Source organism: Podarcis liolepis (genome assembly GCF_965112155.1).
Source record: "Podarcis liolepis genome assembly, chromosome: 9".
Taxonomy (NCBI): domain Eukaryota; kingdom Metazoa; phylum Chordata; class Lepidosauria; order Squamata; family Lacertidae; genus Podarcis; species Podarcis liolepis.
In genome coordinates this window covers 40090089-40117413 of record NC_139564.1, presented here as the reverse complement: position 1 = coordinate 40117413, position 27325 = coordinate 40090089, and the positions used below count along the sequence as shown (strand labels likewise).

At 42.5% G+C, this 27325-nt stretch overlaps 1 protein-coding gene across 17 annotated transcripts in view; it reads right to left on the bottom strand.

Annotated features, from left to right (window-relative positions):
* Positions 1–23558, bottom strand: part of TMEM131L (transmembrane 131 like) — a 75553-nt gene extending 51995 nt beyond the window's left edge. For 8 of the 17 annotated variants that reach the window (XM_083519845.1, XM_083519853.1, XM_083519854.1 and 5 more), the window contains exons 1-3: positions 23049–23391; positions 22115–22185; positions 12945–12988 (exon numbers count right to left, since the gene is read on the bottom strand). In XM_083519845.1, the coding sequence (XP_083375971.1) occupies positions 12945–12988; positions 22115–22185; positions 23049–23172 (239 nt within the window). In that variant the 5' untranslated portion in view covers positions 23173–23391. Of the gene's footprint in view, positions 1–12944; positions 12989–22114; positions 22186–23048 lie in introns of all 17 variants that reach the window. The other 9 variants (XR_014529896.1, XM_083519846.1, XM_083519847.1 and 6 more) reach the window with 4 other exon arrangements.
* Positions 23559–27325: the final 3767 nt, after the last annotated feature.

The following is a 27325-nucleotide window of genomic DNA, read 5'->3' as shown; positions in this document are numbered from 1 at the left end:
TCAACAACAACAACAACAAATCCCCCATAGGTCTTTACTTGTGCAAGCCTCGGGGCTTTCCACTTGCACAGGTGGTACTGTTTTGGCTACATAATCAATGGCAATTACAACATGAACGTTGGCTATAGAGGGACTGATTATCAAAATGTCACAACAGAGCATCTTTCCCCCCACTGCTGGACCAGATATTCCATTTCTGATAGATAACATTATGGGGTTTTTTTATGGGGTTCCCCCTAAATTTTTAATTTAGTAAATTGTAGACTTCAGCTAATATTTGGAGTACTAAGGGAAGATGCCAGACACAGTGTAAAAATACAGGCTGAGCCAGTTCTTCTGTTTAAGGAGATCAGTTGACAGAGGTGCCATCAAAGAACAAAGACAGGTGAGGGAAGGGCCATTGCCTTGACAAAAGATATTGGCCTTCAGTGTCAGTCAAGGGGGGGGAGTTCCTCCCCCAGCTGTGTGTAAGCAAGAGACAATAGCAGAGTTGGGAGGGAAAAATTGCTAGGGTTACGGGAGGTGTGATGTCACCACAGGAAAAAAGAATGCCCTTTTTACACACAGCCTGAGTTGCATTTGGAGGATTTTGGGGAAGAATGAGGAAGGGGCCAGAACTCCATGCATACAGGCTGGGAGAGGCTGCACTGAAAAACTGGGGAGCATGACTGGCTTTGCTCTGGGCGCAAGCTTGCTGAAGCTATGAGGGGAGCAACCAGAAACACTAATGGGGTGTTCTGCACCCCCTCCACTGAAAACTCAGCTGTAAATATGTGTAAATAAACCATACTTCTTAAAGACACGACAGTGTCTGCTGTGCCTCATTCCAAAAGAACACAAATCCTGGTTAAGTGCCAAGACCCCTGGAATTTGCTGCCACTCGGTAGAGATTGGGGTGACCTATAACAATGCACAACAACTTATAGGTAGCATCTGATAGATCTAAATACAAAGGACATTCCCCCAAGAAAACTAGCTACAGGGAGAGTTGAATGCTATGCAGTTGGCTTCTAATGTTACTGGGTGATAGCCAAGTAAGTTATGCTCAAGAGTAGACGCATTGAAATTAGTAGACTAATTGATTTCAATGGTAATAGTCAATGACACTGAATATCATCTATTATCCACAGGAAGAGAGAACCTAATAGCATCACAAACAACTTCATTATGGCCTAATCTACACAGAAACAGCAACTGTAAACTGCTTCTCGGGTATAGGAGTACAGATGCGGATTTTTGTGTGGTGGGGGCATATTCTTGACCAATCTACCATGAAAAAAACCATACACAGGGAATGCTAACTACCACATTAGAGGGAAAAGAAAGGCTGGAATTATGTTACCTCGCTTCCAATCTTCTCCTTTATTTTTAACTTTTTCCAGCTGTTCTTGCCTCTGTAGCCTGGTGAGAATCTGAGCCAGGCTAGCCCCTCTCCCCAAATCAATGAATATAGAAAATAGCCATGGGCAGAGCCGGGGGGACAGGGAGGGGCAGCTGCCCCCCAATCAATAAAAATACATAGCAAACTGAGGTTTACCCCCCGCCCACTAACAAAAATCCTCGCTACGCCCATGAAAATAGCTGTTGGGTTCACAGTTAAAACAAGCGATGATTAGCAAGCCAGCAAAAAAAGACATAGTTTGCTTCCAGAAAACAAACCATGGTGGGTTCAGACATTTAAACAAACCACAACTTGGCTAAACCAACCATGTCTTCCCATTATGGTCCAACCAGGCCATTATGAAATTGGGTAGACTGAGAGTGATTGAGCCAAAGTCACTCAAGTGAGCTTCATGACTTAAATAAAGATCTTAACATAGACCTCACTGGGCCAAGTCCATTGCTCTATCCACACAACACCAAACAAATGCAGTTGTTCCATCTGCAGTCTGAAGGTGGAACAGTTTTACCTCTTCATTTGCTGTTCGTGTGTAACTGTCGGAAGAACTACTGTGACACACATCTTACCCATGGTCAGAGCTACAGTTTAAGAGGTGGATCTGACCACAGGTGATTTTGCATGTCAGAGCGCTAGTATATTCTTTGGAAGCTATATTGTCAGAGGGAACTCAAAACCAGTAGCAGCTCTCATATTTGTAATCAGCACCACCAGATGGGAACACATGATAATAGCATTCTTAAAACTTGCAACTTTCTTAAGGATGCATTGGAAATCAGATATTCCTTCAAATTTTCATGTTTTTGCTTTGCAGTTGTGTCCACTTCTTAATTTGTTTTTGTCACACTTGTATTTTGTTCAGGGCATGTGGATATTATCCCACATAAAATAGGAAAGGTTATATGTTAAGTTTTTTGTTCAATGCCATCCAGTGAACCCTTTAGGAACCCAATGTCTGCAGCCAAAGACATTATCAGTCATTAACTGAGCAGTAATAAAAAGGTTCCAAACTAATCTTTGGGGTCATGCTGAAAAGGAGAGGGCTTGAAGTTCACCTTGGCTTATTCATGTCACACTGAACGTTCTGCCATGACATCCAGATGTGGACACTATGACTCTCCTTGTAAACAGCCTGTGTTTAAAGGCAGTATGGAACACAACACTCTAAGTTATCCTTAAAATGTACAGAACCTTTTAGGACTTTGGGACGAAGCCAAGTAGTCATCTCAGCCTTTTTAACTAGAATTCTAATTGACACTGCTAAGGTATATTTTAAAAAAGGAGATAGAAGAGCAGTATAAATCAGCTGTGCAAGAGTATACCTCTTTAAAAGACAAGTACACACACACACACTCCCAAACATGTTATCTTTAAAACAGAGTATAAAAACCAGACAATCTGAGCTGCACTTAGAAAGACCGCAATCTTAGAAATTCACCAGTGCTGTAAAAAGTGGACGATTACTACCAGTAATCGTACTTGCTAGCAGGACTTATTTACAATGGGAGGGCGAGGGGGGTGACAGGATGGGGGATGGGACAAGAGACTCAAAGTGGAAACATTGCAACAGAAATCAAATTGGCACTGAAGAAAAGCAGTTAACAGCCACAACAAAGCATGTAAGTCACGGGTCAAGGAGCTGGTCAAGCAGAAGAGCCCCTTCAGCTCCTGGCATTCTCTTGCCACTTGCCATGAAGAAGGCTTTGGAAATGACAGGCAGCAAGATATTGTGGAAGAGTCTTTCAACACAAACTAACCCCTCAGAATGTAGCACATTTTCCATGTCGTTGCAAAAGCTTTTTTAAAAAACAAAACAAAAAAGCATTGCTACACCCAAGTTTAGATAACACTTCACCTCTAAATATAAGTTTTGGCTAGGTCTACTCAACTGAGAAACCACAGGGAAAGTGGAACCTCATTCAGTAAATTTACGATTTGTCCTCTCAAGCACAACAGATGGTTCAGAACATTTGCGTTGCCAACTGTATTTATCTGACTAGATCTCCAAGTCTGTTTTCTTTCATTTCGCTTTAGTTATTTCATCTCTGAAGCATCATTTCCAAGTTAAGATTATATCCAGCATTTTTTTCTCAGATATATCCCTGCTTCTAGTTAAAACATTTAATTTCTGGTTTTTCATACTCATTTTTTTCAAAACTGAGAACTTGTCCATCACAATTCTTGGATTTAGGCATAATAACAAGCTATGCTTTAGTCTCCCTCTCCTTACAAGAGCTGCAATATCAGCTGTGTTTGTTATGTCCAAACACATACAAATTGTGTTTAGTCTCAACTCAAGGGAAACAAGCCAAGTGGTTTCTAATATTGGCCTGTTTCCCAACCCGGGGTAGCTGATGTGCGTTCTCCAGATGTTTGACATCAACTCCCATCAACCCCAGCCAGCATATCCAATGGTCAAGCAACATGGAAGTTGTAGTCCAATACCCACATGGCATCTCAATGGCTATTCCTGTCATTAACACATCTTGTCCAGATTCAGGTATAGGAACAAACTGTGCTTAGTTGAAAAAAGAAAGATAAAACATCTAATCTCTCCTTGCAGGTACGGCCTGTGGCTTGATCACTTTACACTAAATGATCGTTTAGCATTACTTCCAAACATAAGCAGCAAAACATTCTGATTTTAAACCTCTTACACTTCTCACAATTATATTAAGCTCCATTTTCTTGTTCCATCCTCTTGCAGCAAAAGTGGCAATTATGTCTGCCTGCATTTCTTTCATAAAATATTAACAAGATATTTGTCTTTTAAGATTAATTTGAAATTGGAACTCCATTAAATACACACAAAAGAGAAACAACAGTCAGAAAAATAATTGAGAGAAGCATTAGCAATGGGAAAATGGTATGTATTAAATTACTTCAGTTCAAGATAGGAATCGAGGATTATTCTGACACTTGGCTGCCCTTTGACGAATACCCAGACAAAGCAACTGTCACTAGCTATAAAACTTAAGAGACTATGTTCTTTCTTTTGTCCTCAAATGCTATTTTCACCAGCTGCTGTTGGGATAATCTTGAGGAAAACGCACACCAGATAATTAATTTGAAGTAATTTCAGCTTCTTTCTCTCCCTGATAAATTTTTAATGCAACCTACAAAACTGATGCTTACTGTTATTTACAAGGTTCAAGAACTAAAATATAAAGGTAATAGAATTGCCATATTTACTTTAGAAAACAATAACAAAAAAAATTACCACAAACAGGATAGCATATTGATAAATATATCAAGAAGTGGTACATTATTGGTATAACAGAAATTATGAGATGGTGAAAATACTGTTTATGAGGATCTGTATTTTAGGCGCTTGATTACCCTTTTGGGGTCATAGTTTAAACAGAGCAGAGCTTACAGAACCAGTGAACAGGCACAAGGAGCTAGTGGCAAGAAGAGGCTACTACACCTCATCAGTATAGCCAGAACAGGAGATCTAGGTAGTCAACAGGGCAGAGATGAGAACCTGTGATCTTCCAGATGTTCCTAGACTCCTGGCCATTGGGCTTGCTGACTGATGTGAGCTGGAGTGTTACAACATCTAGAGGACCACAGTTTCCCCAAGCCTACAATGAGGAATGGCTTGGTTTGGGAAGTTTTTTTATGCTAAAAGGCAAAAGTTAAGTAGCTACAATTGTCCATTATCACTATGTACAACATGGTAATAGTGCTCTCATTATAAAGAGTTGCTGCTCTAGAAATGCCTGTACCATAACTAGGATAGCCACCTTTTGGAGCTTGACCATCTGCCTGACCCAGTATACAGTGGTGCCTCGCAAGACGAAATTAATTCGTTCCGCAAGTCTCTTCATCTTGCGGGTTTTTCGTCTTGCGAGGCACGGTTTCCCATAGGAATGCATTGAAAATCAATTAATGCGTTCCTAGGGAAACCGCCTTCAGACCAGGCCCGGGGACAGTCTGTCCCCGAACCTCTTCTGAAGGCTGGGGGGGGGATTTTCTTCCCACCCCCAGCATTTTAAAAAACCCCGGGACAGCGGAGGACTTCTCCGCTGTCCGGGCAATATTAAAATGCTGGCGGGCGGCATTTTAAAATCGCCCCGGGACAGCGGAGGACTTCTCCGCTGTCCGGGGCGATTTAAAAGCCCCTGGGAAGGCAGGCAGGGGGGACAAAGACTTTTGCCCTCCGCCAGCCTTCAGAAGGTGTTCCCGCCCCCCCGCCCCGCTTCGGAGCACCGTTCCGAAGCGGGGCGGTGGGGGAAGGTGTTCCCACCCCCCGCCCCGCTTCGGAGCACCGTTCCGAAGCGGGGCGGTGGGGGAAGGTGTTCCCACCCCCCCACCCCGCTTCGGAGCACCGTTCGGAAGCGGGGCGGTGGGGGAAGGTCCCCGGACCTCTTCTGAAGCAAGGGGCTGCAGGGAGAAGCGATCTCTTTTGAAGCGCTTCCCACTGCCCCCAGACCTCTTTTGAAGCAAGGGGCTGCAGGGAGAAGCGATCCCCCCGCAAACCCTTGCTTCAAAAGAGGTCCGGGGGCAGCGCGAAGCGCTTCCCGCTGCCCCCGGACCTCTTTTGAAGCAAGGGGCGATGGGGAGAAGCGATCTCCCCGCAAACCCTTGCTTCAAAAGAGGTCCGGGGGCAGCGGGAAGCGCTTCCCGCTGTCCCCGGACCTGGGGCTGCGGGGAGAAGATCGCTTCTCCCCGCCGCCCCTTGCTTCAAAAGAGAAGACCCGCTGTCCCCGGGGCAAGCTTCGTTTTGCGAAGCAAGCCCATAGGGAAATTTGTCTTGCGAGGCAACTCAAAAACGAAAAAACCTTTCGTTTTGCGAGTTTTTCGTCTCGCGAGGTGTTCGTCTTGCGGGGTACCACTGTACATCACTCTGGTCATTCCAATTGATGACCATACAGTGTGAGCCCCTGAAACAGATCCATTTTGCTTTTTGTCTGTGCACTTACACACTGTTTTAATGTTTTGTTTTTATTATACAGTGGTACCTCGGGTTACAGACGCTTCAGGTTACAGACTCCGCTAACCCAGAAATAGTACCTCAGGTTAAGAACTTTGCTTCAGGATGAGAACAGAAATCGTGCTCCGGCAGTGCAGCAGCAGCGGGAGGCCCCATTAGCTAAAGTGGTGCTTCAGGTTAAGAACAGTTTCAGGTTAAGAACGGACCTCCAGAACGAATTAAGTTCTTAACCCGAGGTACAACTGTATTGTGCTCTGCTGTATAGTGTACAATATCATAATGAGATCCCACTGGGATCTAATTGCCTGGAGCAGCTTAGTGGGCTGGAGAAAGCAGTTTGGATTCGAAGTACTTCCTCCAAATGGAGCATTTTTCTCTCTGCAGGGAAAAAAACTGTTCCGTTTGCAGGCAGCACTTTGAATACAAACCACTTCCCCAACATATGTAGGAAAAAATGGTACATCTTTAAACAGGTCATTTCTCCTTCTACAGAGGAAGGAGTTTAGGTTTCAAGTGATTGCTCCAAAAAGACTCTGAAGAAGGGCCCAGTAACTGCAAATGAGCTGATCAGCAGTTACAGGAAACCCCCATGAAGTTGCACTCTCACTGCCAATCAGCTGATTATCACTGGAAGTGCATCTACAAAGGAGTGCACCTGTAAAGGAGATTGCTGTAACCACTGGCCAGCTGATCTGCAGTTACAATGATCTTTTAACTCTGACATGCACTGTCCGCATGACATTAGAACATCAGGTGACTGGCAGGCAGGCAATCTTGCCCACCCGTCAAAGTTGGCCTATGATACAGCAGGGGGGGGGATGAAGAATAGTGATCAAAGTTACCAACAGCATGGATGTCCAGCAACGTAGTTGCTCCTGAACAGACTCAATCCCAGCTCCTAAAAGAACCAGATCTCTATTTCTGCATATTCTGATCTCTAACGTCTAGAGACATTGTTTTAGTAGCACATAACATATATAACCTCATTTTCCAAGTCCTAAAATGTCTGATGGTTCAGTGTCAAGGAGACTGATGCTAGACAAACAACTGAACTTTAGATTAGATTTATAATGTAGATAGCATGTCTTGTGATTTTACTGCCGCTTCTGTGTTTATTTTGTAACACTCCCCCTCTCCCAATCCTGACACAGAGGATGGATATATATATATATATATATGCAGGTTTTGGTGTCTTCGGGTGTCTTCCCGTGTAAGAGTTGGGGTGTCTAGGCGACGTTTCGACGAGGTCTCACTCGTCATCTTCAGGCTGGTGCTTACGGCTTCTTGTTACTGGAACAGAGCAGGATCTCAGTGTTTGAGTTCCTATAAATACTGTTGAGGGGGTGTGGTGTATTCTGGGCAGAGAGGAAGTTCCCAGGATAGTGTGACTTTTCTTCTTTTGTTCCTTAATTACTTGAGGGATATCTTGAGTGATTTCTTGAGTGATATTCTGAGTACCACTTAGGAGGGTCATTAAGAGTGGATTAGTTGCTAAAGCTTTCGTGTCTTGACCTCTTGAGCTTGTGAAGAGTTTTTCTGAGAAGATGGCTGTACTGCACTTAGTTGTGTTCTGGCTTGGCTTCGTGTATAGGGGCGAGCTGTGGTTTTGTGCCCTGTGCCAGTCAGATCTGTGTAGGGATTGCAGGGGGGTGTAGCATCCGGAACACCATCACCAATCAACCACACCAGACCCAAACCCAGACCCTCTCCACAGATAAATTACAGACACCATCCAGTAGCCAAACCATAGTGGCACCTCCGGATGCTAACCCTAACTCTTACACGGGAAGACACCCGAAGACACCAAAACCTGCATTCCTGTACCCGTGAAAATCTACGAAAGCATATATATATATATATATATACGAAAGCATATATATATATATATATATATATATTTGCTTTTCTTAACTTAACTGAAATATATATTAACTGTGCAACAGGGTGCATGTTTACTCAGTAGTAAATCCCACTGAGTCCAATAAGGTTTACTGCTTAGTAGGCTTAATACTGGAATTGCAGCTTTGACATGCAGTACATAAAGGTTTAGACATGTGCAGTACCGTACAAGAAATACGTGTTACTGCCTTTTTGACTTTCATTTGTATTAACAAATAAACATTAACTCTCAGAAGAACATAAATACACTAGCAGTTTCCTGATCCTTATACTAAGTACATAATACCTTATATTTTCCGAGTAACTTTTAGAAACTCAAGGACCATTAACTTGAACCCACAATGGAAATCTTTTATAAACTCAAGGACCATAAAATATTTCAGACTTTAAAATGATTTGAAGAATAGTCAGATTAAGAATGATTATGTTGGTTTAAAGGATCCTGAAAAACAAAACTCTCTTCAAATGTTAGGATTGTAAACAAGCTGAAGGCATTTATATGAGGCTTCACCAAAATGTTTCAAATGCCACAACTCTGACATCCAAGAAAGCTGTTTTTAATCAATACAGGAATAGCAAACACAAAGCTATTTTCCACATTCATGTTCTTCTATGCAATATTTTTGTTTTCCTTTTAAGTAAAAGATATTTTGACATGCCCTCCACCCTCAAAAGCTAAAACTGTAGACTGCGCAATGTGCTGTGAAAAATACCAGCAGCACAAACAGCACCACAATCCTGACTCTCATGCAGCTGGAGAACCTTGATATATGATATAACAATGTTAATAGATGCTTTTATAAGAATAATAAAAAGTAGTCACCACATCATGCTTATTCTGCATGGCTTCCATACTAGCTCCCCCCACCAAAAAACTAGTAATTATCCATTAACAACAGAGACATTACATATCTCAATAGATTCATATAATTGCTTATATCCAAAGCAATCAACCTTTTGACTTACTGTACATTTTCCCAGGAGTACTAAGAACTAGAATGGAATTTGCCCACATGGAACTACCAATAGTGATACATAAATACTAGATTCATTAAGGCACATCCCCTGATAGTTTCCTTGAACTCCCAGCTGCTACCCTTTTGTGGTTGCAAAAACATAATTTGCTGAGATTCCCATGCGGAGCACAAGGACAACCTGTTTTGGCACAAAAACCAAATCTCATGTCAGCTTCTCAAGGAGCAGACTGGTAAAGTGAAGGACCATCCTGGAAAAGACAACCCCTCCAATTTTAAATCTAACAATAAAAATAAGTTTGTTTCCCTAACATAGTCCAATGACAGAAATTTTATGTAGGTCAATTAATTTATTAATGAATTTCATGTTGCACACCATTTCAACATGGTAAAATGCACTTGGAGGACAAGCAGAAAGGCTGATTGTCTGGAGTTTAATAAGTAGAAAAGTAGTGTCTCTGAAAAAGTTTAGCATAATCAGTCTGCCTGACCTATTTCAACTATGGCCGTTATTACATTATTTCAACTGGTTCACCTGGTGAAGGGAATTGCTTTCTCCACTAACATGTGAATAATGTAAACAATGTATTCAGTTTCAGCCTTCCCACTGGATACTGGCATCAAAACATGGCAGTGGGAGCTTGGCCTCAAGGGTCCACCTAAGAAGTCATAATATGTATTTCAGTCTACAGTACTGCTGGAACTTATTACCACCCCATTTCTAATGATGCTCTTCAACTCATAGCTTCCATTATCCCCAAAGGACCTGCCCATAATTTAGGAAGGAGCAGATGGAACATTCAATGTCTCCTAGTTTGAGATGGTTTCTTTATCAGCTAGATAAAGAAAGTAGATTCAATTAAAGCATTCACCTAGTAAATGGCTACATTTCCTACACTAAACAAAATACCAACTACCCCATAAAGAGTAAGACCAATGAGAGACACATGAGCTAAATCTTCCCTTTGGTTATGGGAAACTAATAGTCCATTAGGATACATAAATGTATCCTGGTGACCAGCCTACAATGCTGCAAAGAGAAAGACTTCTTCAAAAATGTCTAGCATGATGGCATCTTGGACAATGACATTTATATATTCAGTTCTAACCCAAAGCAGACATTTGGATTTTGGATATAAAGAAAACAGGTAATAGAATCATCATCTTATCTGCACATCATATTAAATGACCTTATAGAGATATTCTGAGGTTTGCCTACACACATACACACAGGAAGTCAGTTGTCTGTGCATCACCGGTTATTTCTAAAATTAGACTAAGAAGTTAAACGAGTTAATTAAAGAATACAACATTGCAGATCGCTATCATGTTTTAAGAGCTTAGTAGAGCTTTTTTAAAAAACAGCAACAGATACTTTATCAACTTTCAGAAATTGTTATGAATTTAGCTTTTGGCCATTAATTTGTACCTGTTCTTTATAGAAATCGGGGGTGGGTGGGGGAGTTTTGGGAGTTGATTGGATCTGGCCTGTGCTTACTTATATCCAAATATAGGAAAATAAATTCTTAAGAACAGTTGAAGATATATTCCAACTTCTAGATTCTCTCTCTATGCTATTGGAATATTAAAGGAATGTTCCCACGAATAAGTGAAAGGAGCTAGATTTCTCAAAACAAAACAGGTCTTTTCTTCATCTGCTAAAGCAATCCCATGATCCAAGTTCACTGAATATATGAACAGAAGACAGATCACCGAATAGGAGAAATGGGGAGGGTATGCGTACATACATATCAGCTTATTAAAATTGTGAAAGCGTATCTTCTGGGATAATAAAGAATAATGGAGACCAGTTTTAACCTGTGAAGTCTGATGTAGGCATTAGGCAGCAGTTCACTTCAAACCAGTTTAAAAACCACTCATTTTTAAATGTCTCGCATGCACAAAACACATGTTGAGAGAAGGCTACTGAGGGAGGTCAAAGCATCTCCTAACTCCTATCAGCCCCGGAAAACATGGCCAGTGGCCAGGGATTATGGGAGCTGTAGCTCAACAACATATGGAGAGTCTAAGGTTCCCCACACCTGCTCTATGAAGTATCCTTGAAGTCTAATAGTTTGAGAATGGGCCCAACTTTTTAAAATATGTTTTTAGACTGAAAGAAAAAGTGCCATCAAAATTATGGAAGATGTACTCTATAGAGTACTAGTTGAATGTTCGACTTTGCTCTTAACTGGGTGCACCAAGCCATTCTGTTTTCACTGCAAAGGTAAGCCAGTCTTTGCTCCAATCATTAATAATCATTAATAGCGGTACTAAAGAATTCCAGGCAGAAAAACCAACACCGTCAACTTTTTAAAGGAAAAAATAAAGTGTGAGAGATAGTTGATATAACCAGTTTTTTGTGTTGTTGTTTTTTAACTCCACAAGGTGGGTAATAACCATAGGTTTGCTTGCAAGATGAGGCCATACCAAGATCTCATTCTATACTACAATACCAGGAAAGGCCAGGGTGAGTTAAAAGACACCAAGCCCAGGACCAGGCGAGCCTCCCTGGAGAGAGCATTTTAGACTTGGGGTGTCTGCACTAAAAGGTCCTATTCCTTATCACCTTACATCTGAAAGGAGCCACACCCAGGGAGGACCTCGAATGAAGATCTGAATATTCATGCAGGTTGTATGAGGAAAGACAGTCTTTGATATCACTTTTAAAACTCTCTAGATGACTTGGAGCAGGGTAAAGCCCCAAAATGGACCATAAAGGAATTTGGTGTGCGTTTAAAACTGGTTACATGGGCTACGTTTCTGGAGCCTAAGTTAACTATCTAGCTGCTGTGCTTTGTATTACCTAAGGTTCCTGAACCATCTTCAAGGGTAGCACCACATACAATGCATTGCAGTAATCCAAATGGATTAGTGTTTTTATACAACTAGTTAATGCCATAAGGTTATTAAAAATATACCGTATGTGCTAGCTAATGCTAGTCATGATATGGTATGAATGCCCTTGAACAGGACAGCTGTTGAGAGAGAATGCAGCTGCAGCAGGTGACACGTTTACCTTACCAAAAGGCCTGAAAATGCCAAGTTGTTCAATGCCAAGTATATTTCAATTTTTACATTCAGAAAACTAAATGAAGCAATACGCTTCTCAAAACAGCCTTCAGTGAAAAAAAAAATCCTGTTTTTTCCTTGGCAGGAAAACAAGGAGCAGTGCAATTACCATCTGCTCTAGGCTTTAATCATTTGCTGGCAATAAGAAGGTAAAAGAAATTTGATCATACTCTTAGACAGTAAGACTGAATATGCACTAATAAGAAAATCTGAATTCAGTTTTAATTAAACAAAGCATCAACAAGGCACCCCCCTCTCTCTTCTGTATTTTATTTCTGTTAGTATGGATTCTCTGGAAAAAGACTCTTTTATCTGAAGAGACCCTGGTACTTCAACATTTTTAAAAATTAAACTTATAATGCATGGGTAATGAATACTGCATGAGAAGCATTTTTTAATTTTTTTTAATTAAAGCCTCATTCTTTGATCTATTGATAAATAAACCAGATTTCCATAGAAATATTGCAGAGCAACATGCAACATAAAACCACAACACTGACAAAAACAACAGGTTAAGCTGTTAATCTTCATCACTCAACTAAGAGAGCGAGTATAAATTAAATTATTCAAAGCAACCAACTTCACTATTACTATAGGGAATAATGCAAACATAGTTTATTGTTGTATGATGGAAGATGTTTATTTTTATCTTAACATTGTTTACCTCTGCTCTTGTGGATGATCTTCCACATCCTCCTCTGTTTCAGCCTAGTGGACAGAGAAAATATTATGAAATATAAGCAGCAAATATAAGTTTCCAGCATACATTTGTATTTTAGCAATCCCAGAGCTGTTTAAGGATATTCTGTTCAGTGGGGCCCCCAGTACTGAATGATGTTTGAATCAGCCCACTTCATTTTGCTAAGCACTGATTTATCAGTGAACACCAGAAATTTAAGAACCAGTACAAGTGAGTTCAATATAGCTGAGGAAATTGCAGAGTCTGGTTTATCACATTTATCAGTTTAACAGTGGTCAATAATTGTAAGCATAATAATACCTTTTTCTAAATTAAAATAATACCTTTTTCTAAATTAAATACATTCATCTGTCCAGACTACATTTTTTTAATAAAAAGAAGTTAAGATGTGAAAAAATAGCAAGCATCACTACTGAGATTAGTAAAAACAGTCAGTATTATTTCAGAAGGTAGCATAAACAGCCAAGTATATCACTCCAAATGGTCTTCAGAAAACCCCACAAGCACTGAAGCAGCATTTCCTAACCTTGCAACCTCCATAAATTGTTGGGACTATTTGCAGGCTGGAGGGTGCCAAATTGTTTTTCCCCCCCAGTACTACCTTCCCTCACAACTGGAATTTTGAAATACTGAGTCATTTTCATTCTTTCAGACAACAGTGCCTATCAGTCCTCACCACTGCTGTGCTGTTTGGGACTGATGGGAACTTGAGTCCAACAGCATACAAATTTGAGGAACCACTTAAGTACCTGTGAACATCCAGGTACTTGGTTCTAATGAAAAATATTTTGTTTTACTTGAGGTACCTTATGTGCCAGGATGAAACGCAACTGTTGCTTGTTGCCCACCCAAAAACCTAAAGTGTGTGCATTTAGACAAAATGAATCTGTATCAGTCATCCAGAGAAAACAGATGTACAAGCCATAAAATATATCGTATCCCTATAAGTTTTGCTCCTTCTGAGTTCATATAAAAACAAACCACCTCAAATGACCAACATCCAAGCCTATCTTAGAAGAAAGGCCCAAGGATAAAACGATGCAACACTTCATAGGTCAAACATATGCATTTTAATTGTTGTATTTTAGTGTTGCCGTATTTCAAAAGGTACAATTCCTAACACCCGCAAACTTTGTTGAGCTTTTTTGGGGAAACCTCCCCTGCCCCAATGGTGTTTTAAAGCTTTTTGGAGCTTTTTCTGCTGCTTTTTCCATAGCACTACCATAGATCCAGGTTTTCCCTGACTAAATTCCCCTGACGCCATTTTTACACCCGAAAACCAGGACATGTCAGGAATTTTCCTGACATATGGCAAGTCTATTGTTTTTCTACCCCTACCTCACTCCTATGTGTCCTCAGATATAGGAATGAGCAGCAAGAATAACTCATGTTTAACAAGTAATGTTGGGGGGGCAGCCAATTGGTTTACATGGCAGCAGGCCAATCTGCACTGCCAACTCTATTCTCATGGAAGTTTGACCAACTCCTTTGAACACATATGAATACATGCATTTGCAAATGTGTGTTCAGCAAGATTATTCCGGCATCTTTTATTTAATGTTCAGCAGCATCTTATTAACTCCACAAGCTAACTATATCATTTCAGATATCATTTGATTTCACTATGTCCAAAAACTAGCTATCTATTCACTGTATAAAATTTAGTTGAGAATAATATAATATGTGGATAGGATACCAATGCACAGTCACTGTCAAGATAAGGCTGGAAGAATCACTTACAAACTGATGCTGTCCACCTGTTCTGCAGTTACAGCCAACCAAATGTCAATAATAAAAGCACCATCCAGTTTTTTTTCTCCTTTTTTTAAGTTGGGTAACAGCTTACATATCAGCAGAAAATTACAGCTGCTTGAAAACTCCTGGGAGAGTCCCGGAAATCACAGATTCATAAAAAATGGGAAGTGGCATTCCATTCATAAGCTCAGACTGTGGGAAACCAATGTCCCCAAAGCCCATTGCTGGCAACCCAGTGACTCATGGTAAGTAGTGAATCCAGTGTCATACATTTCGGAATCTAGGTAGATATGCTCAAATTATATGTATACCTCCCAATTCTCTCTTGAAGAATGAATCTCTGTCAACAGGCATTGCTTCGGACCCAGGATTCTAAAGATTTACTAAAGTTGCAAAGGTTTTCCTGCTCTCCCTTTGAGGGAAATAGCAAGAAACGTTAAAGCTGCATTTAAGACTACGAGAACATAGCTTCCACATTCTGAGCTTTCATTCACATTCCTATATGATACATCATTGATAAAAGACAAAAGAAGAATCCATTTTCCCCATGAAACCACATGCAACCTCTGAAAGTTGCAACAGTTTCAACCATAGCTTTGTAACACAGGTATGTGCGGATGTGTACAAATAACACCCTTAAAATAGACAAATGGATGCATTCTCCTTACAGTTGGCTATATTATTGCATGCAGGTTTGACGGCCAATGCCCTTAAGGATTTTGCTTTCCCCCTCAAAATGTTTCTAGGTTTGCTCAATTGGACTATATAGACAGCCCTAATAAAACATTTCGTGAATCTGTTGGCTATGGGGAAATTTAGAACAAAGCACTTTTTAGCTCCAGGTCATGGCTTGTGGCATGTTATCAGGATAAAGTTAATCTGTAATGGAGTTTAATTGTGGTATAAATGTGATTTAACACAAAGACTAAAACGACCTTCAGACTCCTTGTAGGCCTGTAATTCTGTAACCAGATTCTGCTATGCAGATTCCATATTTAGAGTTATTTTAAACCATCAATAGTAGTTCTTCAGGTTTTTTAACCAATCTCTCTCTCTCTCTCTCTCTCTCTGAAAGTTTGCAACAGTGTATTGTCGAAATACAGATGAAGGAAAGTATTACCAGCAGTCCTACACAAGCTAGTGATTAACTTTATCTGGCTATAACTCTTCATGCAACAAGCGAAAACAAAGATAGGGCTCTAATCAGCTGGCACCCTCTGCACCAATTTCTTCATGTATCTGGGGCAGTGTTCATATTTGGAGAAGCAGCAGCAGCTGCTGCTTTATGTTTCCAGACTTGGCTTTGTCCAGCTTGATTTTTCTTGGTTTCAATGTTTCTTTTTTGTTTGTTTCTCATTAGTTTCAAATTGTAACTGTATCATATATTTCGTATCAGTCTGATTCCAAAAACTTTAGGAAATGCCCACAGTAGCTTAAGTAAAATAAATGTGGAAGCTTGCTGATAATTGAGACAAAACTGTGTTTTTAACACCTTCACAGCTGCTCCATTTTATTTAATCTTTGCCCACAAGTACCACCAAAATAAAAAAGGAAATACCAGTCCTTTAAAAAAACAAATTAACCATTGCTCCCACAAGGGAAAGTTCAAAGGAAACCTGTTATTTGTGGTTGCTTTTATATGCATTTTGATGGCATATATTCACATACAGCAATCGCTGTTGCAGTGATGTATAAATACAAAAATATGCTTGTTTAAAGCACACCAAATACAATTCAGGTTCGGCTCTCCTTGGGCACCATAAAGTGCAGTTAGATGTTAGGGGCAGGGAGGGCATCAGATATAGCCACTGCCACAAGGTCATTCCTACTTCCCTGAAAGTTAACTGGAAATCATTTATTGAATGGGCTAGAACTCCCTGGACGCCCTCGTCATACAGCTGAGGGCACACGAGGAAATTTAGGTAACCACAGACACATATATGTATATGCAACATTTCTGTACAAATTCATAGTGGATAGGAGGGCTTGTTCGCACAGACATCACTGGGAGAATGGTCACTGCACAATTGCTTGGCAGAAAGTGAGGGTCATCTCCATGCAACCTGGTAAGCTTAAGTTGGCTATTTTATTTTTTTCAACTTGCAAATGACTAAAAATAGGTATACTATGGCACAATATTATTTCAGTAGAGCAGTTATAGCACTGCCTCATCCCATATTACTTGACCACATTTGCACTGTATCATATGCACCCAAATGCACTGATATTTCCTTCAACCAGTGTTCAGGTAAGTTTTACTCAGACCATTTATGTCTGGTCCATTCATTTGAATGGGTCTACTCTGAGTAAAACTTAGTTGCATACTACCTTTTACCTCTACATATAGAAAAGGTCTCTTCTACCCTCGGGTGGCATTCCAAAGCCATCCAACAATGACTAAAGTTCTGACAGAACTTAAAATAATATCTCTGGTGGCCAGGTAAGAAAAACGTAACCCTCAATTCACTCTTGGGCCTTTAAAAACATTTTGTTAATATATTTCCTGCACTGCAGGAGGCTGGATTAGAAGATCCTTGGGTGTACCAATTCTACAATTCTATGATCTTGGCACTGGAATTTCATACAGGCTGAACAAAAATTGGCAAGCCATAGGGAGAAATAAAACAGTATGAATCTAAAAAACTAAATCCCTTCCTTGTAAGGCATTTTAAGAAGTAGTCAAACAAAGATCAACATGGCCCTTCTGTTTGGCATGCACTTCTCCTAGCAGCTACAGCAAAGAATGATGAAGATCTGTCAGCAATTCACTGCCGCTTCTTAGAACTGTCAGCAGTGAGATGTCTAAATGAGTTTGACTCTATTTTGATACTAGTATGTCTGCCAATAAAAAAATAAAAAATGAGCAGGAATTCATCACCTAAAAAGTTTTCAAAGGGATGTACAGTGGTACCTCGGGTTAAGTACTTACGTAATTCGTTCCGGAGGTCTGTACTTAACCAGAAACTGTTCTTAATCTGAAGCACCACTTTAGCTAATGGGGCCTCCTGCTGCTGCCGTGCCACCAGAGCACGATTTCTGTTCTCATCCTGAAGCAAATTTCTTAACCTGAAGCACTATTTCTGGGTTAGTGGAGTCTGTAACCTGAAGTGTATGTAACCCGAGGTACCACTGTAATACAATACACTAAGGAAATAAGAACTTTCCTTTTGTAATAGCTTGGGAAATGTTCTTGGTAGAAAAGAAGAAAGACTATTTTATGTTGAAGTTGAAAGAATTATTTTCCCTATACTGGCGTACAAGAAACAATATTTACAGATATGCTACACACACACACACACACACACTGCATAATAATGAAATGCCACATTGCATCCACCACAAAAATCTCAAATAAACCTCCAAAAGGCAAATGATGACCTCAGCATGCTCTGCTGATACAGAGACTCTTGGGGGGGGGGCGCTGAATGGAGTGATGAGGGCCATGAGTAGAAGCACTCAACACTGCAACATTTTATCACAGGATCCTACTTGCGTATATCTAATTGCCCAAGTGTTCCCACCTAAAACAATCCTAGAATAGGTCAAGGAATCACTAGCTGACCTCATCTATTAGGTCATTATGACTCTGAAGTATTTAGGAAAGAATAATCTCAGTGGCACACCAAGCCACCACTCTGCCAGTTCTCAATCTCTGTTCACCTAGCTCCCCTCAATATTATATACCAACTTTAACAGCAGCTAGAAACATAGAATTGTAGAGTTGGAAGGGGTTATGATGGCCAACAAGTCCAACCTTCTGCAATGGAGGAATATTTTGCCCAACGTGGGGCTTGAACCCACAACCCTGAGAGTTGTGCTCTACCAACTGAGACATCCCAGGTGTCTGGTAAGAAGACCCAAAACAATAAGATAGTGTACAATAAACTAGGATGGTCAGAATCCCTTTGGATCAGAACACACCAATGTAGTTAACCAAATGACCAGATTCTATTTACAAAACACACGGAACAGGGAATTACAGCTAACTAAATAAGCAAAGAAAATGTTGGTTCTAAACTTCTCCTAAGGCCTAACATATGTGACAGCAGGTCATAACTTTCATGCAGAGATGATACAAATTAAAAGGCAACAGTTACCAGGAAATCAAAAGATAGAAAACAGCTATCCTATCAATGTCAACTGAATACACTTGATCATGCATTTGTAAGTATTTGCTTGCAGAACTGATGCAGTGGTCTGACTAGCTACCGGATACTGAGAAAGGGTGAGCTAGAGGTCAACCCTGCCCGCAAGGTACTGAGTTATAAGTAATACAAATTATGCACAATAAACAGCTGCATCCCTAACTTCCATGACAACCATAATTCAGATCTACCTTGCCTAACCTTTTCCCCTCCAGAATGGAGCTGATGGGAATTGTACTACAAACATCTGGCAGATACTAAGTTGGTGAGGACTCTTTTAAATTACTGTGAACAAACCACAGTGGGCCTTAAGTATGAATGTTCCCCTTTGCTCCGCCTCGTATAGGCAGGTGTGAATCCTTCTGCTTCACACTAGAACAAGCAACAGTCATGTCATGTCTTGTGGAACTGTGGTTTGTTCTAACTGAAATCAGTTAACGAATCAGAAAATCAAGCCACCTTCATTTCACTCCTTGTTTACACCCTGCTTTTCCTTTCCAATGAATATTCAAATCAGCTATGTAAACTGCTACCACAATATCACTAAGAAAAATAAAGCAAGAAATAACACTCTGGGGACATACATAATTAATCTAAATTTTAAAAAAATAGTAATTGGTATCTATTTCATATAAAATATAAGAGTATTAACATCGGAATACTAATAAACATCCCTACACATGCATCCCAAATTCAATATTATCCCAGAAACATAGAAAAGATTCCTAACAGCTGTAAATTAAGTTATAAAAAAGTGCACAGTTAAATAGAACTGCAGTAAGACAAAATAAGTAAATAAGTAAAGGTAAAGGGACCCCTGACCATTAGGTCCAGTTGTGGCCAACTCTGGGGTTCATCTAGCTTTATAGGCCGAGGGAGCCGGAGTACAGCTTCCAAGGTCATGTGGCCAGCATGACTAAGCCACTTCTGGCGAACCAGAGCAGCACACAGAAATACCGTTTACCTTCCTGCCGGAGCGGTACCTATTTATCTACTTGCAAGTTTTGGCGTGCTTTCGAACTGCTAGGTTGGCAGGAGCAGGGACCGAGCAACAGGAGCTCACCCCGCTGCGGGGATTCGAACCACCGACCTTCTGATCAGCAAGTCCTAGGCTCTGTGGTTTAACCCAGTGTTCCCCAACCTTGTGCCTCCAGCTGTTTTTGGACTACAACTCCCATCATCCCTCGCTAGCAAGACCAGTGGTCAAGAATGATGGGAATTGTAGTCCAAAAACAGCTGGAGGCCCAAGGTTGGGGAACACTGGTTTAAGCCACAGCAACACCTGCGTCCCATAAGTAAATAAGTACTGGAGCAATAAAAAGCTCATGCTTCATACAATTAACCCATCCCACCCTACCCACATATCACAAGTCAAAGTTCAACAATAAACTAAAAACATTGGGACTCTGGATATGCAGCAGCCCTCGCCCTAATCCTGGGCCATTACCTTCTGTCTCCTGCAAGAGACTACAATCCCATCATCCCTAAATATTGACCACGCTAGCTGGAGCTAGCGGGAGCTAGTAGCCAACAAAACCTACAGGGTACCATGGCCCTAACAAAGCCTTCTCTCACAAGAAAGATCCGGGGGACTTGCATCAGAAAGGAGAAGAGCACTCTCACCTCTGCATGCTACATGAAGAAGCAATGTGCAAAAGGGGAAACCCGTCAGTCAACCCACCACCTGCTCATGTAATATACAGCCTCTTCCGCAGAAGCTGCAGCAGGATGAATGCTCTTCAGCAGATGTATTGCTAGTTCAAATAAGAGTGTTTTCTGCAGTGTTAGCATAGGTGGTTTCCAGGCTTATATGCAGTGAAGGTGGCTTAGAGCAGGGTTTCCCAAGCTTGGGTCTCCAGTTGTTTTTGGACTACAATTCCCATCTTCCCTGACCAGTGGTCATGCTAGCTAGGGGTGATGGGGGTTGTAGTCCCTGTGTTGCTGAACTGCATCTCCTAGTAGTTCCAGCACCGTGACTAATGGCCAGGTAGTATGACTTATTGTTCAGAAACATCTGCAGGTTTAAAGGTTCCCCACATCTGCTTCACTAGACCAGGCTTTACTAGATCAATCTACTAATATCCAGACACTGCACTGCTGAATTGAGATTTCTGCAATGTACAGTCATGCATTTCTCTGAAAACTGCATTTATTAATGCCTCCCTGTGTACAACTACAGACAAACCATTTTTTACAAAGTTGCAGCTACTTGTTTTTGTTTTTTTCATTGTATCTGTAAGAAATGGCAACATATCCCCACCCACATCCAGCCTACCAATTCATTTGCTTTAAACGTAGTATAAATAAACAAATAATTATTTCATTTGGGAATATTCAACATGTTAACAAAGTAAATAAGTCATTTGGTTTTTTAATTTCAGGCTGCAGGCTGTAAGCTGACAAGCTACAATCAATCAGCTGCTTAAGATGTTTTTATTAGCCAGACACTTCAATAATTATTTTGTATGGCTTGAATGTACAATGTACAATGCCCTGATATTTATAATATAGCAGTATATACATACCTGTATAAATAAATATAAATTCCTTTTAATAAAATATTAACTTAAATTGAGAATAGCCTGTTCACTATGCATAAAAAATCTAAAACACTCCTTTAAGTGGCTGTATTTTCTCACTTTACTATGATTGGCATTTAAATGGGAAACGAAAGATGCTGTATTGAAAAGGGGAGGGGGAAATAAGTGTTAGTTTATAAACTGATGCAGTCTTGAAAAGCACTAAACCAACAGAAGAGAAAAGCAGAACTGATCCTATGCACTGAATTTAATAAGACTTGCTCCCTGTAGAAGTAATGCTGCGATGCTGCATCAATTGGGTTTGCCTTACAAATATCAGTTGCAGCCAGACTTCAGCGCGCCTCCCAACAGCATCACATGTTATTTGATGCCTACCCAATTCCCCTTTCAGAAGCATAATGAAATCATAACTGCGTCTGCTGCCAAAATCCTGGCAAGGTGAGGCGGAAGCGCCACTTCCGGTACTGACCGGGTCTCACCATCTCCGAATCCAAAGCCACCGTAACTTGCAAAATCATGCAAGGTTGAAAAAAAGGGCAAACAGACGGAGCTGCAGGCAGCATCGTCGAGGAGGGCAAACTCCCGTCGCGCAGAGTTAAAGGCAGGAGAACTTCCCACCAAGGCCACCTTCCTGCGCCTGCGCAATACCCCGCGCGCGCCCCTCCCCCGCGCGCCCCGCCCCTCATTTCCTTACCTGAGCAGGCAGCAGGAGCTCCCCTTCCTCCGCTTGCCACAACTCCACCACGTTGGGGATGGGGTCCATGGCTAGGGGCGGAAACAAAACAGAAAGCTCTTTGCAATTTCCACCAGCAACAAGAGAGGGGGACGTGCAGAGGCCTGTGGCCTCGACCCACACGCACACGGCGCGAGCTGGGAGAGAGTCTCCTCTGGGCTCGCGGGCCTTTCACAGCCAGAGCGCTGCAGGCAGAAGCAGCAGCAGCAGCAGGAGGAGGCTGGGCTTTGTTTTGTTTCGTCCCTGAGACGCTTCCATATTAAAACGCTCCTGCTGCAGCAACAGCAGCAACGTGCGAAACGCAGGCAGACCCGGCGCACAAAAGGGGCGTCGGAAGCCAGGGTTTTGTGGGGGGGGGGGTGTTTGACGGAAAGATCAGCCTGGGGCCGAGTCCAAACAAGGGCCTCCTCTTCCTCCAAGCGGTGACCCGCGAAGGCTGCAGACAGGGCGGCATCGCCGCCGCCGCCTAAGCAGCAGCAGCAGCAGCGCGAGCCCGTGCAGCGGCAGCGCGCCAGGGAAGGAAGGAGTCCCGCATTGTGGGCCGCCGCCGCCGCCCGCTTTTTTTCCCCGCCGCCTGCCCGCCTGACACAAGGTCGCGGCCGCCCTTCGCAGTCCAAACAAAGCGAATAAACAAATAAGAAACGGCAGGGCGGACGGAGCTCCGCGGACGAGGCAGGAAGAGGAACTCCGTCGCCTCAGCGGGGCTGGGAACCATTAAGGCGGCAGGGCAGAGCCGCTGCACAAAGGCAGGATGGGGAGGGCGGCTCGTGGGGGCCCGTGTGGGGGTCTCCCTTCCCGAAGCGACCTTCCAGCCCCGTTTTACCTCAGCGCCGCTTTGCAAAAAGCCCCCCTCTCCTTTCCAAGCTGGCCGCCTCTTCCAGCCATTCATTCTTACCTTGGCCCTGCGCTTCTCCCGGGCGAAAGCAGGGCAAGAGGACCTGAAAGATGCCGAGCAGGAGGTTCATGGCCGTGGCCGCGCGGCAGTAGCTGCTTTGCGGCGGGTAGCGCAGCCCCGCCATGCTGCCTGGTCTCGGCTCGCTCGCCTCGCCTCTGCTCTGCGCTCAGGCTCGGAGCTGGCTGGCCGAGCTACAGCTGTTGCTGCTGCTGCGGTGGCGGCCGCCGCCTCCCTCTGCTGCGCGCGCGTGTGCGACACAGATAGGGAGGAAGAGAGCGCGGCGAGGCGCGGGGTGGGACATGGTCAATGAGAAGGCAGCTTTCCCCTCCTCGCGCTGGGCTCCGCCCCGCGGGAGGAGGAGGAGGAGGCGGAGGCGCTACTCTTTCCCCAGAGCACATGGGAAAGCGAGCCAGGCCGATGCGCACGAGGGGAAAACCGGAGAGAGCGGGGAAGGCCCTCGGCAGACGGAGCGGGCCACAGCTTGAAGCCCCTGCTCTGCGCCAGAAGAACGGAAGCCCCTCCAGAGCAGGCACCCCCCCCCCAAACAGGGCTGGGGAGGAAATTCCCGCCAGTCATGATGACTCCAGAACCATACCCAAGTTATTTGACCCCAGAAGCATTTACGATTTATTTTTTTTTGTCCTCTCAGGACCTCTGGGTGGTTTGACGTGGTAAGCCTTGTTCTCCAGCCCTGCCAACCATTTTATAAGCACAGTCATTCGATGAAATATGCGTCTGAGAAACTGGTCCGAGACCAGAGCGAGTTCCCATGGCTGAGGGTTAGGCTGCATGCATGCCATACATTTCACACACACAATTTTTTTTGGGGGGGGGATTGTAGTTTATCCCCAAAGAGCTACAATTCCCAGTGCCCTGAAACTAGAGTTCCCACGTGGGGGACAGGAACGGTCAGTGTGCTTTAAATGTATGGTGTGCATGCGGTCATCTGCCACGTCTTACTTTGTCCAGCACGTTAACCCCTGGGCCACACTGGCTCTCCAATTACAGATGCAGTGTGAATCTCATGAGACACATAACTTCTGGTTCTAGATGAGAAGGACTTTCCAGTTTGATTTCATGGGGGTCCCCCTTCATATTCTGATGTTGGAACACAACACAGTACAGTGGTACCTCGGGTTTCATATGCTTCAGGTTACATACACTTCAGGTTACAGACTCCCCTAACCCAGAAATAGTACTTCAGGTTAAGAACTTTGCTTCAGGATGAGAACAGAAATCGTGCTCTGGCAGCGCAGCGGCGGCAGGAGGCCCCATTAGCTAAAGTGGTGCTTCAGGTTAAGAACAGTTTCAGGTTAAGAACAGACCTCCGGAACAAATTAAGTACTTAACCCGAGGTACCACTGTAGAGGGTCTTGTTGCAGCTTAAAAGACTACACTGTGCATCCCATCCACAAAAGTGTCTGCCTTCTTGAGGTACCACACGACACACGCTTATATTTTTGCTGCAACACCCAAACACAAAACAATGTATCTGAATCTTAACTGGCTCCAGATAATATGTTGCTACCTCTTTATCTCTACAAAGTGCACAGGAAGAGTTTTTTGAGAACATTATGAGCGTTAAGAAACATTTTCCCTAGTTGATAAATCATCTACCCACACACATGCCAATATTATACAAATTTAAAACAAAGTATTGCTGAGTTCAGAGTGAGGTATTGGCTGTTTAGAATGCAAATGCCAAGTGCAAACAACACATTAGAGGCATTGCTCAGTGACAGCAGTTCTGTAGCAAACATTTGCCTGGCTGGGCATTATTCTGTTTCATAGGTGATCAAAACTCACACCAATAAAATAATAATAGTAATATTATAACGCCTCCTACAAATTCAGCTCACAAAATTTAGAACTTTCAAAACCTGAAAAACCAAAACACCTAGTCTATGTCAGCAAAGATACTGCACTCATTCGAAAACAACAGCAGCAAAGAGGTGGCATTTCAGTAGGTTAGGCTTCGACAGCACTCTGGTGTCAAGTACAAATGAAATATTATTTAAAAGGTGGGCTCTTGTGGTTGTTCCATCTTCATACCAACTTTATGGTCAAAGCATAATTAAAACTAGAGTGGGAAAATATTAATGGGATATTTTAATTGAATGTTGTGTTTCACCCCCCCTCCCCAAAGAATAGGCCAATTTACTCCCAGTTTGAGGCTTGCTTTCCTCCTAGCAGTCTTGCAGATGGATGGAATTGTCTCTTTATTCCATGGGTAGGCAAATTAAGGCCTGGGGGCCGGATCTAGCCCAATTGCCTTCTAAATCTGGCCCACAGATGGCCCGGTAATCAGCGTGTTTTTACATGAGTAGAATGTGTGCTTTTATTTAAATGCATCTCTGGGTTATTTGTGGGGCAAAGGAATTTGTTCATTTCCCCCCCCAAAAAAATACAGTCCAGCCCCCCACAAGGTCTGAGGGACAGTGGACTGGCCCTCTGCTGGAAAGGTTTGCTGATCCCTGCTTTATCCCTTTCCATCGCCTCACATAATCTCTTATTCCTCCAAGATTAGGGTAGGGATTTATTTATTTTCCAGCCTCAGGGCTGCATTCCCTCAAGGGGGAATTTCTGGGCTGACCCCACCCTACCTGCATGTCAGGGGTAGGTGAGGCCAGAGGCAAAAATGGGCTACATTCCAGCTTCACCAAAGGCAGTGTTTACACACACACACACACACACACACACACACACACACACACACACAACCCCTCTATCCAGACAAGCAAGAGACATTGTCCCAGTTCAAGGCCACATTCTAGCCAAGCAGAAGCACTTGAGGAGGGTGTGGGATCAGGACCAGTGATGGATATGGCCTAGGGAAGAGTCTCCAAGGTCAGACAGGGAGGCCTAGGGAGCCCCACCCTTGAAGTTCTCAACCCCTGATCCGTGAACTCCACAATATTAAACCCAGAAACAAGCTCTGAAACGCAGAGGTAGGTGAGCAAGCTCCCAACACGAAGTTCCACTTGCCTTCTTCAGCAAACAGTGAGCCCCACCCTTTCTTAGATCACGGATAATTGCTGGTTCACAGTTGCTTTAAATTCAGCAGTCAAAAACTTTAAACTAATTTCTGTTCACTTAAAAAGGCACGCCCTGAGTACATGCAAAGAGATAAAGGGGTGCTTAGTTTTCCCTTTCTGTTTTTTTAAAACAGAAGAATACTTTGTCAGAAAGAAGCCCCAAAAGATGCAGAGAGAAGGGGGAAAGCAAGAGCGATTCTTTTTTTAAAAAGCAATTATTGTTTCTTCTGCCAAGATATATTAGAATTGTGGTTTCTTTTCTATACACTGCACAATTACATAGTATTTTTATGTATTTCTTAGACTCCTTTTGTTACATATATGTGTATCAAAGCTTTGCAGAAAGTAGTTCATATGATTCTATTTTTGTGTGCATTTGCCATTTTTAAAATGCAAAGGATAGAAAGAAATAGAGGGGCAGTCATACAATTAGGTGTTTAGAAATGTGTTGTTGTTTTTTAAATACAGTGGTACCTCGGGTTAAGTACTTAATTCGTTCTGGAGGTCCGTTCTTAACCTGAAGCTGTTCTTAACCTGAAGCACCACTTTAGCTAATGGGGCCTCCTGCTGCCACCATGCCGCCAGAGCATGATATCTGTTCTCATCCTGAAGCAAAGTTCTTGACCCGAGGTACTATTTCTGGGTTCAGGTCTGTAACCTGAAGCGTATGTAACCCGAGGTACGACTGAAATAATATTGCTTTTCCTTAGAAAAGCATATATAAAAGCTCTATTTCCCTTCTTTAAATGCACCCATTACTTGACAAAATAAATTGTTTGTGCTGTGTATTGTGAACATTCTGTATATTTAAATATATAGTTCTGTTTCAGGGTTTAGTCAGGGAGCACAGGGAGCACCTTGCTTTCTGCAGAGTAGCGTGCATCAAACATATGGCTGTTTCCATCCAGTATCGGGGATTCCCCTGACTGATTGTGGAGACTTAACTTAATCAAGCAAGGCACAGCCTGCAGGCTAATCACTTTCCCCCAGCCTAAAACAGTGTCTCAATTTGTATGCACCTGCAGCAATGCAAGAGTCACTTCCCCATTACGTAACTCCACATCTCTCTGAGAGCCTAACTACATGCTACTTTAACAATCTGATTAGCAATCATGGCCTGGGTGTTTTGAAATGAAATACTTAAGCATGGGGACCCCCAAGGGATCATCATCTGCTACACTGTTACCACCAACACCCCCAGAGTGGCAATTAGAATGGGAGGGGGCTCCCAATGACATAATT